General features: G+C 65.0%; 2 protein-coding genes across 7 annotated transcripts in view; both read right to left on the bottom strand.

Moving 5' to 3' along the window:
* Nucleotides 1-210: 210 nt before the first annotated feature.
* RAB4B (RAB4B, member RAS oncogene family) lies at nucleotides 211-6,457 on the bottom strand. Of its 3 annotated transcripts, XM_065859424.2 has the most exons (8): nucleotides 6,339-6,457; nucleotides 4,769-4,849; nucleotides 3,211-3,325; nucleotides 3,031-3,093; nucleotides 2,805-2,959; nucleotides 1,506-1,601; nucleotides 1,304-1,425; nucleotides 211-731 (listed from the first exon to the last, which is right to left on the bottom strand). In XM_065859424.2, exons 1-7 carry the CDS (start codon nucleotides 6,352-6,354, stop codon nucleotides 1,310-1,312), a joined length of 642 nt encoding a protein of 213 aa, XP_065715496.1. In that variant the 5' UTR covers nucleotides 6,355-6,457; the 3' UTR covers nucleotides 211-731; nucleotides 1,304-1,309. The 3 variants fall into 3 exon arrangements, with proteins under 3 accessions (XP_065715496.1, XP_065715495.2, XP_071656924.1); XM_065859423.2 differs by lacking the exon at nucleotides 6,339-6,457 and having other exon boundaries at nucleotides 2,805-2,902; nucleotides 4,769-5,237; XM_071800823.1 differs by lacking the exon at nucleotides 6,339-6,457 and having other exon boundaries at nucleotides 4,769-5,233.
* A 441-nt stretch (nucleotides 6,458-6,898) lies between these two features.
* The window catches only part of SPTBN4 (spectrin beta, non-erythrocytic 4), a 32,289-nt gene continuing 26,155 nt past the window's right edge, over nucleotides 6,899-13,032 (bottom strand). For 3 of the 4 annotated variants that reach the window (XM_071800830.1, XM_071800833.1, XM_065859453.2), the window contains 5 exons: nucleotides 12,693-12,762; nucleotides 12,019-12,293; nucleotides 10,712-10,885; nucleotides 8,782-8,824; nucleotides 7,449-7,724 (listed from right to left, as the gene is read on the bottom strand). In XM_071800830.1, coding sequence (XP_071656931.1) covers nucleotides 7,578-7,724; nucleotides 8,782-8,824; nucleotides 10,712-10,885; nucleotides 12,019-12,293; nucleotides 12,693-12,762 — 709 coding nt within the window. In that variant the 3' untranslated portion in view covers nucleotides 7,449-7,577. Of the gene's footprint in view, nucleotides 7,725-8,781; nucleotides 8,825-10,711; nucleotides 10,886-12,018; nucleotides 12,294-12,692; nucleotides 12,763-13,032 lie in introns of all 4 variants that reach the window. The other variant, XM_071800831.1, reaches the window with a different exon arrangement.

Below are 13,032 nucleotides of genomic sequence, written 5' to 3'. Positions count from 1 at the left end.
TGTACCAGAATCACATTTTTGGGGGGGGACACAACAAAAGTAGCGCTTATTTTTCTCTATTTTTAATAATTTTTTTATCCTTCTCCACAGGAAAAAAATATGGGAACCCCCCCCTCCCCCCCCCAAGTGCAATAAATAACATGAAGCAGAAAATCCCACGACCCCCCCCCAACGGGGGGAATGGGGCGGACGGAGGGGGGGGGGGTGGGGACCCCCCTGCTGTCCCCCCCCCCCCCCCCCCAAAGTGACAGCGGGGGGAGGTGACAACGTCATGTGTGTCCCCCCAAAAACCAACATTATTTCTCATCTCTGGGGGAGAAAAGTGGAAATGCACAGAAAAAAAAGGCAAAATCAAGAGGCCCCCCCTCAGTGCTCAGACACATTTATGGGGGGGGTCATGTCCCCCCAGGAAAAGTGGGGCCGCCCCCTTCATTTGGGGACCCCCCAAGATGCTGCCAGAACTTTTTTGCTATTAAACAAGGTGAATTCAGCCCAAATCTGTTTGGGGGGCACAGACCGGCCAGACCCCCCCAGGGGACACAGGACGGACCCCCAGGGGGGACAGGGGACACGGCCCGGGGGGGACACAGGACGGACCCCCAGGGGGGAGAAGCCACTGCGGTCGATACAATCAGAGAACGGTCACTGGGAGTCCGGGGGGCTGGGGGGACAATGGGGGGAAAAATGGGGGGGGAGTCCAGGGAAATGGGGAGGGGGTGAGGCACATGGTCCTGGGGGGGGGGGGGGGGAAGGAAAAGAGGGGGAAGGGGAAGGTGGGGGGGGGGGAAGAGAAACCACTTTTTAGTGCTGTGCTGCTAGGGGGCGCTGCCCCTCTTTGGGGCGCTGCCCCTCCCTGGGGCACTGCCCTTCCCTGGGGCGCTGCCCCTTTTTGGGGTGCTGCCCCTTTTTGGGGTGCTGCCCCTCCTTGGGGCTCTGCCCCTGTTTGGGGTGCTGCCCTTCCCTGGGGTGCTGCCCCTTTTTGGGGCGCTGCCCCTCCCTGGGGCGCTGCCCTTCCCTGGGGCTCTGCCCCTTTTTGGGGCGCTGCCCTTCCCTGGGGCTCTGCCCCTTTTTGGGGCGCTGCCCTTCCCTGGGGCGCTGCCCTTCCCTGGGGCGCTGCCCCTTTTTGGGGCGCTGCCCTTCCCTGGGGCGCTGCCCCTTTTTGGGGCGCTGCCCCTCCCTGGGGCGCTGCCCCTCCCTGGGGCGCTGCCCTTCCCTGGGGCTCTGCCCCTTTTTGGGGCGCTGCCCTTCCCTGGGGCTCTGCCCCTTTTTGGGGCGCTGCCCCTCCCTGTGGCGCGGGTCTCACCTGGGCTCAGCAGCTGCAGGGCGGCCGGGGGGCGGGCTGGCCCCCCCGGGGCTGCCGGAGCTGCCGCAGCGACGCGTCCCCGTATTGGATCCCCGAGCCCATGCGCTCCGGGTCCAGCTCACCTGGGGATCAGCGTGGGGGTCAGAACAGGAGCCCCGGGACCAAACCCCCGTCCCCCCCCGAAAAGCCGTGGCGGGCGTACCCGACTCGATCTTGTTCAGGATGGTGCGGGCGCACTTCAGAAAAGCTTCCTCCACGTTCTCCCCGGTCAGGGCGCTGGTCTCCAGGAACATCAGCTCTGCGGGCGATACGGCCCCTCAATCGCAGCCCAACCAACAGGCGGCGCTCGCCCCGCGCCCGCTCACCATCTGGATTGATTCACCCCGACCATCGGGACTGATTCACCCCGCTCACCATCGGGATTGATTCACCCCGACCATCAGGATTGATTCACCCCGACCACCATCGGGATTGATTCACCCCGACCATCGGGATTGATTCACCCCACCCCCGCTCACCATCGGGATTGATTCACCCCGACCATCGGGATTGATTCACCCCGACCATCGGGATTGATTCACCCCACCCCCGCTCACCATCGGGATTGATTCACCCCACCCCCGCTCACCATCGGGATTGATTCACCCCGACCATCGGGATTGATTCACCCCGACCATCGGGATTGATTCACCCCACCCCCGCTCACCATCGGGATTGATTCACCCCACCCCCGCTCACCATCGGGATTGATTCACCCCGACCATCGGGATTGATTCACCCCGACCATCGGGATTGATTCACCCCACCCCCGCTCACCATCGGGATTGATTGATTCACCCCGCGCCCGCTCACCATCACGATTCACCCCATAGTTTCCCACCGTCGCCATTCACCCCGCGCTCGCTCACCCCACGGTTTCTCACCACAGTGATTCATTCACCCCACGCTCTCTCTCTCACCCCTGTGATTCACCCCACAATCTCTCACCCCACGCTCTCTCACCACAGTGATTCATTCACCCCATACTCTCTCACCCCACAATCTCTCACCCCATTGTTTCACCCCACAATCTCTCACCCCATTGTTTCACCCCACAATCTCTCACCCCATTGTTTCACCCCACAATCTCTCACCACAATCTCTCACCCCATTGTTTCACCCCACAATCTCTCACCCCATTGTTTCACCCCACAATCTCTCACCACAATCTCTCACCCCCTTGTTTCACCCCACAATCTCTCACCCCATTGTTTCACCCCACAATCTCTCACCCCATTGTTTCACCCCACAATCTCTCACCACAATCTCTCACCCCATTGTTTCACCCCACAATCTCTCACCACAATCTCTCACCCCATTGTTTCACCCCACAATCTCTCACCATTCTCCCACCCTGGGGTCTCTCACCCCATTGTCCGACCCCACTGTCTCACCCCACAGCCCTGTTTTGCCCCGCCCCACTGTTCGGCGCCCCCGTTCCGCCCGCCCCAGCGCCCCTCACCGTTCTCCTGGGCGAAGCGCGAGGCCTCCAGGAACGTCACCTCGCGCTCGGCGTCCAGGTCCTTCTTGTTCCCGCAGAGGATGATGACGATGCTGGGGCTGGCGAGCGTGCGCGCGTCCGCCAGCCAGTTGGTCAGCGCGTTGTACGTCTCCCGGCTGCGGGGGGCGCGTCACGGGCGCTGGGGGGCGCCCAGCACCGACCGCCCCCCGAGAGCCCCCGGACCCACCTGGTGATGTCGTAGACCAGCAACGCGCCGGCGGCGCCGCGGTAATAGCTCCGGGTCACCGACCTGGGGAGGGGGGCGGGGAGGGAAAACGGGGGGTCCCGGTGGGTCGGAGCCACAAAGAAGCCCCCGAGAAGGGGGGGAATGGGGGAAATAAATGGGGCGCTCTCGGGCGCCCCCCACCTGAAGCGCTCCTGCCCGGCCGTGTCCCAGATCTGCAGCTTCACCGTCTTCCCGCCCACGCTCACCACCTTGGAGCCGAACTCCACGCCGATGGTGTGGTTGGAGTCCTGCTTGACTGCGGAAACGGGACGCGGAGCTGAAACGGGGGGCGGCGGCGGAAACGGGGACGCGGAGCTGAAACGGGGGACGGCGGCGGAAACGGGGAAAGGGGGAAATGGGGGACGGCGGCGGAAACGGGGAAAGGGGGAAACGGGGGACGGCGGCGGAAACGGGGACGCGGAGCTGAAACGGGGGCGGCGGCGGAAACGGGGAAAGGGGGAAATGGGGGACGGCGGCGGAAACGGGGAAAGGGGGAAACGGGGGACGGCGGGGGAAACGGGGAAAGGGGGAAATGGGGGGACGGCGGGGGAAACGGGGGAAAGGGGGAAATGGGGGGACGGCGGCGGAAACGGGGAAAGGGGGAAATGGGGGACGGCGGGGGAAACGGGGAAAGGGGGAAACGGGGGACGGCGGCGGAAACGGGGGAAAGGGGGAAATGGGGGACGGCGGCGGAAACGGGGGAAAGGGGGAAATGGGGGGACGGCGGCGGAAACGGGGGAAAGGGGGAAATGGGGGGACGGCGGCGGAAACGGGGGAAAGGGGGAAATGGGGGGACGGCGGCGGAAACGGGGGACGCGGATATCGGGGAAAGGCGGCGGAAATGGGGAACGCGCTGGTCGGGGGAAACAGCGGGAGAAACGGGGGGAAAGGGGGAAATGGGGGGAAACGGCGGCGGAAACGGGGAAACGGCGGGAAAAGGCGGCGGAAATCAGGGGGAACGTGGAAGTCGGGAGGAAAGGGCGGCGGAAACGGCGGGAAAAGGCGGAAATTGGGGGGAAAAGGCGGCGGGAAACGGCGGGAAAAGGTGGCGGAAATCGAGGGGAATGTGGAAGTCAGGAGGAAAGGGCGGCGGAAACGGCGGGAAAAGGCGGAAATCAAGGGGAAAAGGCAGCGGAAACGGCGGGAAAAGGTGGCAGAAACGGGGGGAACGTGGAAGTCGGGAGGAAAAGGTGGCAGAAATGGGGGAAAAAGGTGGAAATGGGGGGAAAAGGCGGCGGAAACGGGGGGAGGAAAAGGCGGTGGAAACGTGGAAGTTGGGAGGAAAAGGTGGCGGAAACGGGGGGAAAAGGTGGAAATCGGGAGGAAATGGTGGTGGAAACCAGGGGGGAAAAGGCGGGAAATGGGGGGAAAAGGTGGGATACGGGGAGGAGGAAAAGGAGGAAACCGGGAGGAAGAAAAGGAGGAAACCGGGGAGGAAAAGGAGGAAAATGGGAGGAAAAGGAGGAAAACGGGAGGAAAAGGTGGCGGAAACCAGGGGAAAAGGCAGGAAATGGGGGGAAAAGGCGGGATACGGGGAGGAGGAAAAGGCGGAAAACGGGGGGAGGAAAAGGCGGAAAACGGGGGGAGGAAAAGGCGGAAAACGGGGGGAGGAAAAGGCGGAAAACGGGAGCTTTCCGGCTCCCGCCGTTCATTCCGGAGCGGAACCGGAGGCGCCCGAAGCCCCACGCAAGGCGCTCACACTTGTTCTCGATGAACTGGTGCAGCAGACAGGACTTCCCGGTGCCCGCGCTGCCGATCACCAGGAACTTGAACAGGAAATCTGCGGGAAAAGGGGAAAAAAGCCCCATTTGGGGGGTTTTGGGGTTCACACGGGGATTTCCTGCCCGCCCGCGGCAAACGGGGCGGGAAGAGCCAGAACGGCCCAAAATGGGGGTGGGGGTTCCCATCACACACAGAGCCCCACAGACCCCCTATAGGGACCCCAGACCCCTACAGGGACCCATACAACCTCTATAGGGCCCACAGACCCCCTATAGGGACCCCAGACCCCTACAGGGACCCATACAACCTCTATAGGGCCCACAGACCCCCTATAGGGACCCCAGACCCCTACAGGGACCCATACAACCTCTATAGGGCCCACGGACCCCCTATAGGGACCCCAGACCCCTACAGGGACCCATACAACCTCTATAGGGCCCACAGACCCCCTATAGGGCACCACAGAACCTCTATAGAGCCCCCAGACCCCCTACAGGGACCCATAAACACCCCCCCAACCCACATAGGGCCCCATGGAACCCCTACATGGACCCCTGACCCCCTATAGGGCACCACAGAACCTCTATAGGGCTCCCATAGACACCCCCCCAACGCACATAGGGGCCCATAGACCCCCCTATAGGGCCCCCAAACCCTCTATAGTGTTCCATACAACCTCTATAGGCCTCCCATAGACACCCCCAACCCACATAGGGGCCCACAGAACCCCTATAGGGACCCCAGACCCCCCATAAGGACCCATAGAACCTCTATAGGGCTCCCATAGACACCCCCCAACCCCACATAGGGGCCCCACAGAACCCTATAGGGTCCCCACAGACCCCCCATAGGACCCCACAGCCCCTCTAAAGGGCCCCCAAAACCCCTACAGGGCCCCACAGATCCCTATAGGGCCTCCACAGCCACCCCCCATCCCACATAGGGGTCCCACAGCCCCCCCATAGGGCCCCCAAAACTCCTATGAGGCCCCACAGACCCCTATACGGTCCCCACAGCCACCCCCCGATCCCACACAGGGCCCACAGACCCCTATAGGGTCCCCACAGCCACCCCCCATCTCACAGAGGGCCCCACAGAACCCTATAGGGTCCCCACAGACCCCCCATAGGACCCCACAGCCCCTCTAAAGGGCCCCCAAAACCCCTATAGAGCCCCACAGATCCCCACAGGGCCTCCACAGCCACCCCCCACCCCACATAGGGGTCCCACGGCCCCTCCATAGGGCCCCTAAAACCCCTATAGGGCCCCACAGAACCCCCATAGGGCCCCCAAAACCCCTATAAGGCCCCACAGACCCTCCATAGGGCCCCACAGACCCTCTATAAACCCCCCCAGACCCCCTGCAGCCCCCCCACACCCTCTATGGGGCCCCCAAAACACCCCGCACCCCCCCCAGAGACCTCCTCCGCCCCACATAGGGCCCCACAGACCCCCCCCGCATGCCACACAGGGGCTCCCAGAGCCTGTGTGGGGCCGCACAGCGCCCCCCCGCCCCAGCCGGGCCCCGCTGGCCGCCCCGGGCCCACCGTAGGTCTCGGACATGCTGGAGCCGCGGCCGGGCCGCTCCCGCCGCCTCCGCCGCTACCGGGCCGGACCGGAGGGAGCGGGTGCAATATGGCGGCGCCCCGGGGAGCCGCTTCCGGGGTGTGCGCGCATGCGCCGAGAGGGGGCTGCCAGGAGATGGGCGGAGCCAGGCGCCGGCGAGAGGCGTGGCGAGAGGGAGTGGGCGTGGCTGAAGGGGCGGTGGGATCCAGGGTCCTAAACTCCGGTCGCATCAAACAGCTCGGGACCACCCCCCTGCCCCAAACCCCCCAAATCCGGGACCCCCCCAGCCCCAACCCCCCCCCCCAGATCCATGCACCCCTCCGCCCCAAACCACCCAAATCCGACACCCCCCCCTAGCCCCCCCCCCCCCCCAAATCCATGCACCCCCCGGCCCCAAACCCCTCCCCAAATCCACAGTCCCTCCGCCCCAAACCCCCCCAAATCCGGGACCCCCCCACCCAGGGATCCCCCGACCTCCCCACTCCCCCAACCACCCTCATTAACCCCCCCTCCCAAAAAAAAACCGCGGGGGGGTCCCAGGTCCTTCCAGCTCCTTTATTCTGGGGGTGCTGGGGAGGGGGTGCAGCGGGGGTTTATTACATTTATACAGTCACAGCACGGGGGGGGCCCGGGGGTCCCCAAAGTGGAGGGTGTTGGGGGGGGGGAGGCTGTGAATATTTTGGGGTGATTTTCCTGGATTTTGGTTAAAATCTTTACAAACTCTGACCCCCCCCAACTTTGGGGGTACCCCCCCCCAATGGTTCTGACCCCCCCCCCCGGCTCTATGGCTTGTGCATGGGAAGTGGGGGGGCCGGGGGGGGACCCCGGGCGGGGGGGGTGGCAGAAACCGGGGGAGGGGGAGGAGAAAAGGGGGGCACCCCCTGGTACCCCCCCCTCAAATTAACCCAGGATTTGAGGGACCCCAGAATTTGGGGGGTGGGGAGGGGATCACCCAGAAATTGGGGGGGGGCACCCAGTATTAGAGGACACCCACTTTTGGGGGGCAACACCCGTAATTTGGGAGGGGGTCACCCCCCTCCAGCTCCTCCCCCACCCCCACATCGACACCCCCATGGGGTCCAAAAAGGGGGGGGGGGGGAATCCCCCAATCCCCCCCCACGGGACGCCCCCAAATCTGCCGGACCGTCCCCAAAACTCAAGGGGTGGAGCCCCCAAGAAGTGGTGGAGTGGTCCCCAAATTTGGGGGGGGCGCTGGGGGGTCACTTCCGGCGGGAGGGGGCGCTGGGGCGCCGGGGGGGCCCCTCGTCCGTGGAGGAGGTGGTGGGGAGGCCCTGCTGCCACCGGGCCAGCTCCGCGTGCTCCTGGGCGCTGGCGGCCAGGGCCTTGAGCCACCCCTGCATGTCCTCCTGGGGGGCCCACACCGTCAGAACCCCCGGAAATCAACAGAGCCCCCCAAAAAAACATCAGGACCCCCCCGGAAACCATTGGAACGTCCCCAGGAACCATCGGAACCCCCCCGGAAACCATTGGAACGTCCCCAGGAACCATTGGAACCCCCCCGGAAACCATTGGAACATCCCCAGGAACCATCGGAACCCCCCTGGAAACCATTGGAACATCCAAAAAAAACATCGGAACCCCCCCGGAAACCATTGGAACGTCCCCAGGAACCATCGGAACCCCCCCGGAAACCATCAGAACCCCCCCGGAAACCATTGGAACATCCCCAGGAACCATTGGAACCCCCCCAGAAACCATTGGAACATCCCCAGGAACCATCAGAACCCCCCCAGAAACCATCGGAACCCCCCCGGAAACCATTGGAACATCCCCAGGAACCATCGGAACCCCCCCAGAAACCATTGGAACATCCCCAGAAACCATCGGAACCCCCCCAAACCATCAGAACCCCCCCAAACCATCAGAACCCCTCCAGAAACCATTGGAACCCCCCCGGAAACCATTGGAACATCCCCAGAAACCATCAGAAACCCCCTGAAAATCATCAGGACCCCCCCAGAAACCATTGGAACCCCCCCCGAAATCATCAGACCCCCCTACAAATTCAACCTCCCCCCCAAAACCTCCACAGCCCCCCAAGATCCCCTGTCCTCGGGGGGGGGGGGGACACACCCCAAAAATCATGATCCCCCAAAAAACTCATCACCCCCTCCCAAAAATCACCTCCCCCAAATGATACCCCCCCCATTGCCCCCATTGTCCCCCATTGCCCCCCATTGTCCCCATTGCCCCCGTTGTCCCCATTGCCCCCATTGCCCTCATTGCCCCCATTGCCCCCGTTGTCCCCCATTGCCCCCATCGCCCTCGTTGTCCCCAATGCCCCCATTGCCCCCATAGCCCCCATCGCCCCTGTTGCCCCCCTTGCCTCCGTCGCCCCCATCGCCCCCATCGCCCCCATGGCCCCCATCGCCCCCATGGCCCCCATCGCCCCCATGGCCCCACCTCGTCCTTGGCCTGCAGGAGGAACTCGCTCCCGTCGCTGGTCCTGCAACAAGAGCCATCCTGAGACCCCCCCAGCGTGGGGCGCCAGGACCGGGGGGGCACCCAGGAACGTGGGGGGCACCCAGGAATGTGGGGGCTCTGAGGACCATGGGGAGTGCCGAGGAATGTGGGGGGCACCCAGGAATGTGGGGGGCACTGAGGACCATGGGGGTTCTGAGGACCATGGGGGCACTGGGGAATGTGGGGAGCACTGACGAACATGGGGGGCACCAGGGGTGTTGGGGGCACAGGGGTGTTTGTTGGGTCACCGAGGGGCGTTTTGGGCAGTAGGGGTGTTTGTTGGGGCACAGGGGTGTCTGTTGGGGGCACAGGGGTGTTTGTTGGGGCACCGAGGGGCGTTTTGGGCAGTAGGGGTGTTTGTTGGGGCACCGAGGGGCGTTTTGGGCAGTAGGGGTGTTTGTTGGGGCACCGAGGGGCGTTTTGGGCAGCAGGGGTGTTTGTTGGGGCACCGAGGGGCGTTTTGGGCAGTAGGGGTGTTTGTTGGGGCACCGAGGGGCGTTTTGGGCAGTAGGGGTGTTTGTTGGGGCACCGAGGGGCGTTTTGGGCAGCAGGGGTGTTTGTTGGGGCACCGAGGGGCGTTTTGGGCAGCAGGGGTGTTTGTTGGGGCACCGAGGGGCGTTTTGGGCAGCAGGGGTGTTTGTTGGGGCACTGAGGGGCGTTTTGGGCAGTAGGGGTGTTTGTTGGGGCACCGAGGGGCGTTTTGGGCAGTAGGGGTGTTTGTTGGGGTCACTGAGGGGCGTTTTGGGCAGCAGGGGTGTCTGTTGGGGCACCGAGGGGCGTTTTGGGCAGCAGGGGTGTTTGTTGGGGCACCGAGGGGCGTTTTGGGCAGCAGGGGTGTTTGTTGGGGCACCGAGGGGCGTTTTGGGCAGCAGGGGTGTTTGTTGGGGCACCGAGGGGCGTTTTGGGCAGCAGGGGTGTTTGTTGGGGCACAGGGGTGTTTGTTGGGGCACCGAGGGGCGTTTTGGGCAGTAGGGGTGTTTGTTGGGGCACAGGGGTGTCTGTTGGGGCACCGAGGGGCGTTTTGGGCAGTAGGGGTGTTTGTTGGGGCACAGGGGTGTTTGTTGGGGCACCGAGGGGCGTTTTGGGCAGTAGGGGTGTTTGTTGGGGCACAGGGGTGTCTGTTGGGGCACCGAGGGGCGTTTTGGGCAGTAGGGGTGTTTGTTGGGGCACAGGGGTGTTTGTTGGGGCACCGAGGGGCGTTTTGGGCAGTAGGGGTGTTTGTTGGGGCACAGGGGTGTCTGTTGGGGCACCGAGGGGCGTTTTGGGCAGCAGGGGTGTTTGTTGGGGCACAGGGGTGTCTGTTGGGGCACCGAGGGGCGTTTTGGGCAGTAGGGGTGTTTGTTGGGGCACCGAGGGGCGTTTTGGGCAGCAGGGGTGTTTGTTGGGGCACAGGGGTGTTTGTTGGGGCACCGAGGGGCGTTTTGGGCAGTAGGGGTGTTTGTTGGGGCACAGGGGTGTCTGTTGGGGCACCGAGGGGCGTTTTGGGCAGCAGGGGTGTTTGTTGGGGCACAGGGGTGTTTGTTGGGGCACCGAGGGGCGTTTTGGGCAGCGGGGGTGTTTGTTGGGGCACAGGGGTGTCTGTTGGGGCACCGAGGGGCGTTTTGGGCAGCAGGGGTGTTTGTTGGGGCACCGAGGGGCGTTTTGGGCAGTAGGGGTGTTTGTTGGGGCACCGAGGGGCGTTTTGGGCAGCAGGGGTGTTTGTTGGGGCACAGGGGTGTTTGTTGGGGGCACAGGGGTGTTTGTTGGGGCACAGGGGTGTTTGTTGGGGCACAGGGGTGTCTGTTGGGGCACCGAGGGGCGTTTTGGGCAGCAGGGGTGTCTGTTGGGGCACCGAGGGGCGTTTTGGGCAGCAGGGGCGCTGTGGCCCCACCGGAGCTTGAAGACGTTCTTCCTCTTGCGGTAGTCGCTGGCCACCTCGCAGGTGGCGCCCAGGAGGCTCCGGGGGGGCTCCCCGCCGTGGGTGCCCCCGCCCGCCGGCCCCTTGGCGTCCTTGTAGAAGCCCAGGTCCCCCTTGCTCAGCACGCAGTACAGGGTCACCCAGGACCTGCGGGACACGGAGCCCGGGAACCCTCAGGGGGACCCCAAAACATGGGGAACCCTCAGGGGACACCCCAAAACATGGGGAACCCTCACGGGGGCACGGAGCCCGGGAACCCTCAGGGGGACACCCCAAAACATGGGGAACCCTCATTGGGGACACGGAGCCCGGGAACCCTCAGGGGACACCCCAAAACATGGGGAACCCTCAGGGGACACCCCAAAACATGGGGAACCCTCAGGGGGACACGGAGCCCCGGGAACCCTCAGGGGACACCCCAAAACATGGGGAACCCTCAGGGGACACCCCAAAACATGGGGAACCCTCATTGGGGACACTGAGCCCCGGGAACCCTCAGGGGGACACCCCAAAACATGGGGAACCCTCAGGGGACACCCCAAAACATGGGGAACCCTCATTGGGGACACTGAGCCCCGGGAACCCTCAGGGGGACACCCCAAAACATGGGGAACCCTCAGGGGACACCCCAAAACATGGGGAACCCTCACTGGGGACACTGAGCCTGGGGAACCCTCACTGGGGACACGGAGCCAACTGATGGACACCCCAAAACCTGGGGAACCTTCTCAACTGATGGACCTTCAGACCCCGGAGACTTCTCCACGGATGGACCCCAAACCCCGGTGACCCCAAACCCTGGTGACCCCAAACCCTGGTGACCCTCTCCATGGATGGACCCCAAGTCATGGTGACCCTTCTCCATCAATGGACCCCAAAACCCAGTGACCCTTCTCCATCAATGGACACCCCAAGTCATGGTGCCCCTCTCCATGGATGGACCCCAACCCTCAGTGCCCCCTCCATGGACCCCAATCCCTGGTGATCCCCTCCATGGACCCCAACCCCGGTGCCCCCTTCCCGGACCCCAGCCCCGGTGCCCCCTCCATGGACCCCAATCCCTGGTGATCCCCTCCATGGACCCCAGCCCCGGTGCCCCCTCCATGGACCCCAAATCCTGGTGCCCCCTCCATGGACCCCAATCCCTGGTGATCCCCTCCATGGACCCCAGCCCCGGTGCCCCCTCCATGGACCCCAATCCCTGGTGATCCCCTCCATGGACCCCAGCCCCAGTGCCCCCTCCCTGGCCCCCGGCCCCGGTGCCCCCGCCGCGCCCCCACCTGTTGGCCGCCCTGCGCGCCCCGTCCAGGTCGTGCTTGCGCAGCAGGAACCCCTCGTGCGCCGCGGCGAGCGCGGGCGGCGGGGCTGGGGGCGCCGAGCCCTGCGCCGGGGCCGAGCGCGAGCGCCGCGCGTCCCCCTGCCCCGGCTCCTTGGGCCGCGGGCGCCGGCGCGGGCGGGGGCGATCGCGGGCGCGGGGCCGATCGGGCCGGGGGGGGCGCTCCGGGAGAGCCTCCGGGCCGGGGGGCAGCCGGGCGGGGGGGTCCCGCTCGCGGGGCTGGGGGGACAGGGGTCAGCGGGGGACACGGGGGCACAGGGGGGCACGGGGGGCACAGGGGGGGACACGGGGGCACTGGGGGGATATGGAGTCAGCGGGGGACATGGGGGTACTGGGGGCACAGGGGGGGACACGGGGTCAGCGGGGGACACGGGGTCACCAGGGGCACAGGGGCACCGGGGGGACATGGGGGGACAGGGGACATGGAAGGACACAGGGGACACAGGGGACACAGGGTCACTGGGAGACATGGGGACACTGGGGGACACGGGGCACACCTGAGGGTCAGTGAGGGGTCAACAAGGGGAAGCCAAGGGGACACAAGGGGGACACCAAAGAGACACTGAGGGGACACCGAGGGGACACCGAGGGGACACGGAGGGGACACCACGCGCTCACCGAGTCCGGCGCGGGGCCGCCCGCCTCCTTCTCCTGCAGCTGCTCCACGATGTCGGCCAGGGTGGCTTTGCTGGGGGACAAGGGGGGCCGGGGGGTCACTGTCACTCGTGTCCCCATGTCACCCGTGTCTCCTGTGTCCCCACGTCCCCATGTCCCCGCATCCCCATATCCCCATGTCACCCATGTCCCCACAACCCATGTCCCCATGTCACCCATGTCCCTGTGTCCCTGTGTCCCCATGTCCCTGTGTCACCTGTGTCACTCATGTCCCCTGTCCCCATGTCACCTGTGTCCCCATGTCCCTGCATCCCCGCGTCCCCATGTCACCCGCGTCCCCATG

This window comes from Patagioenas fasciata, chromosome 33, assembly GCF_037038585.1.
Source record: "Patagioenas fasciata isolate bPatFas1 chromosome 33, bPatFas1.hap1, whole genome shotgun sequence".
NCBI classification, from domain to species: domain Eukaryota; kingdom Metazoa; phylum Chordata; class Aves; order Columbiformes; family Columbidae; genus Patagioenas; species Patagioenas fasciata.
Note: the sequence above shows the minus strand (reverse complement) of the source record. Positions and strands in the feature narration are given on the sequence as shown.

Excerpts from the sequence above, each read along its gene's own strand:
- RAB4B (XM_071800823.1), bottom strand. The coding sequence starts at position 4,976 with ATGGGAACCCCCACCCCCATTTTGGGCCGTTCTGGCTCTTCCCGCCCC. Across the intron at positions 3,094-3,210 it reads GCCGGGCAGGAGCGCTTCAG|GTCGGTGACCCGGAGCTATT; the intron begins GTGGGGGGCGCC and ends CCCCCTCCCCAG. Across the intron at positions 2,960-3,030 it reads CTGGTCTACGACATCACCAG|CCGGGAGACGTACAACGCGC; the intron begins GTGGGTCCGGGG and ends CGCCCCCCGCAG.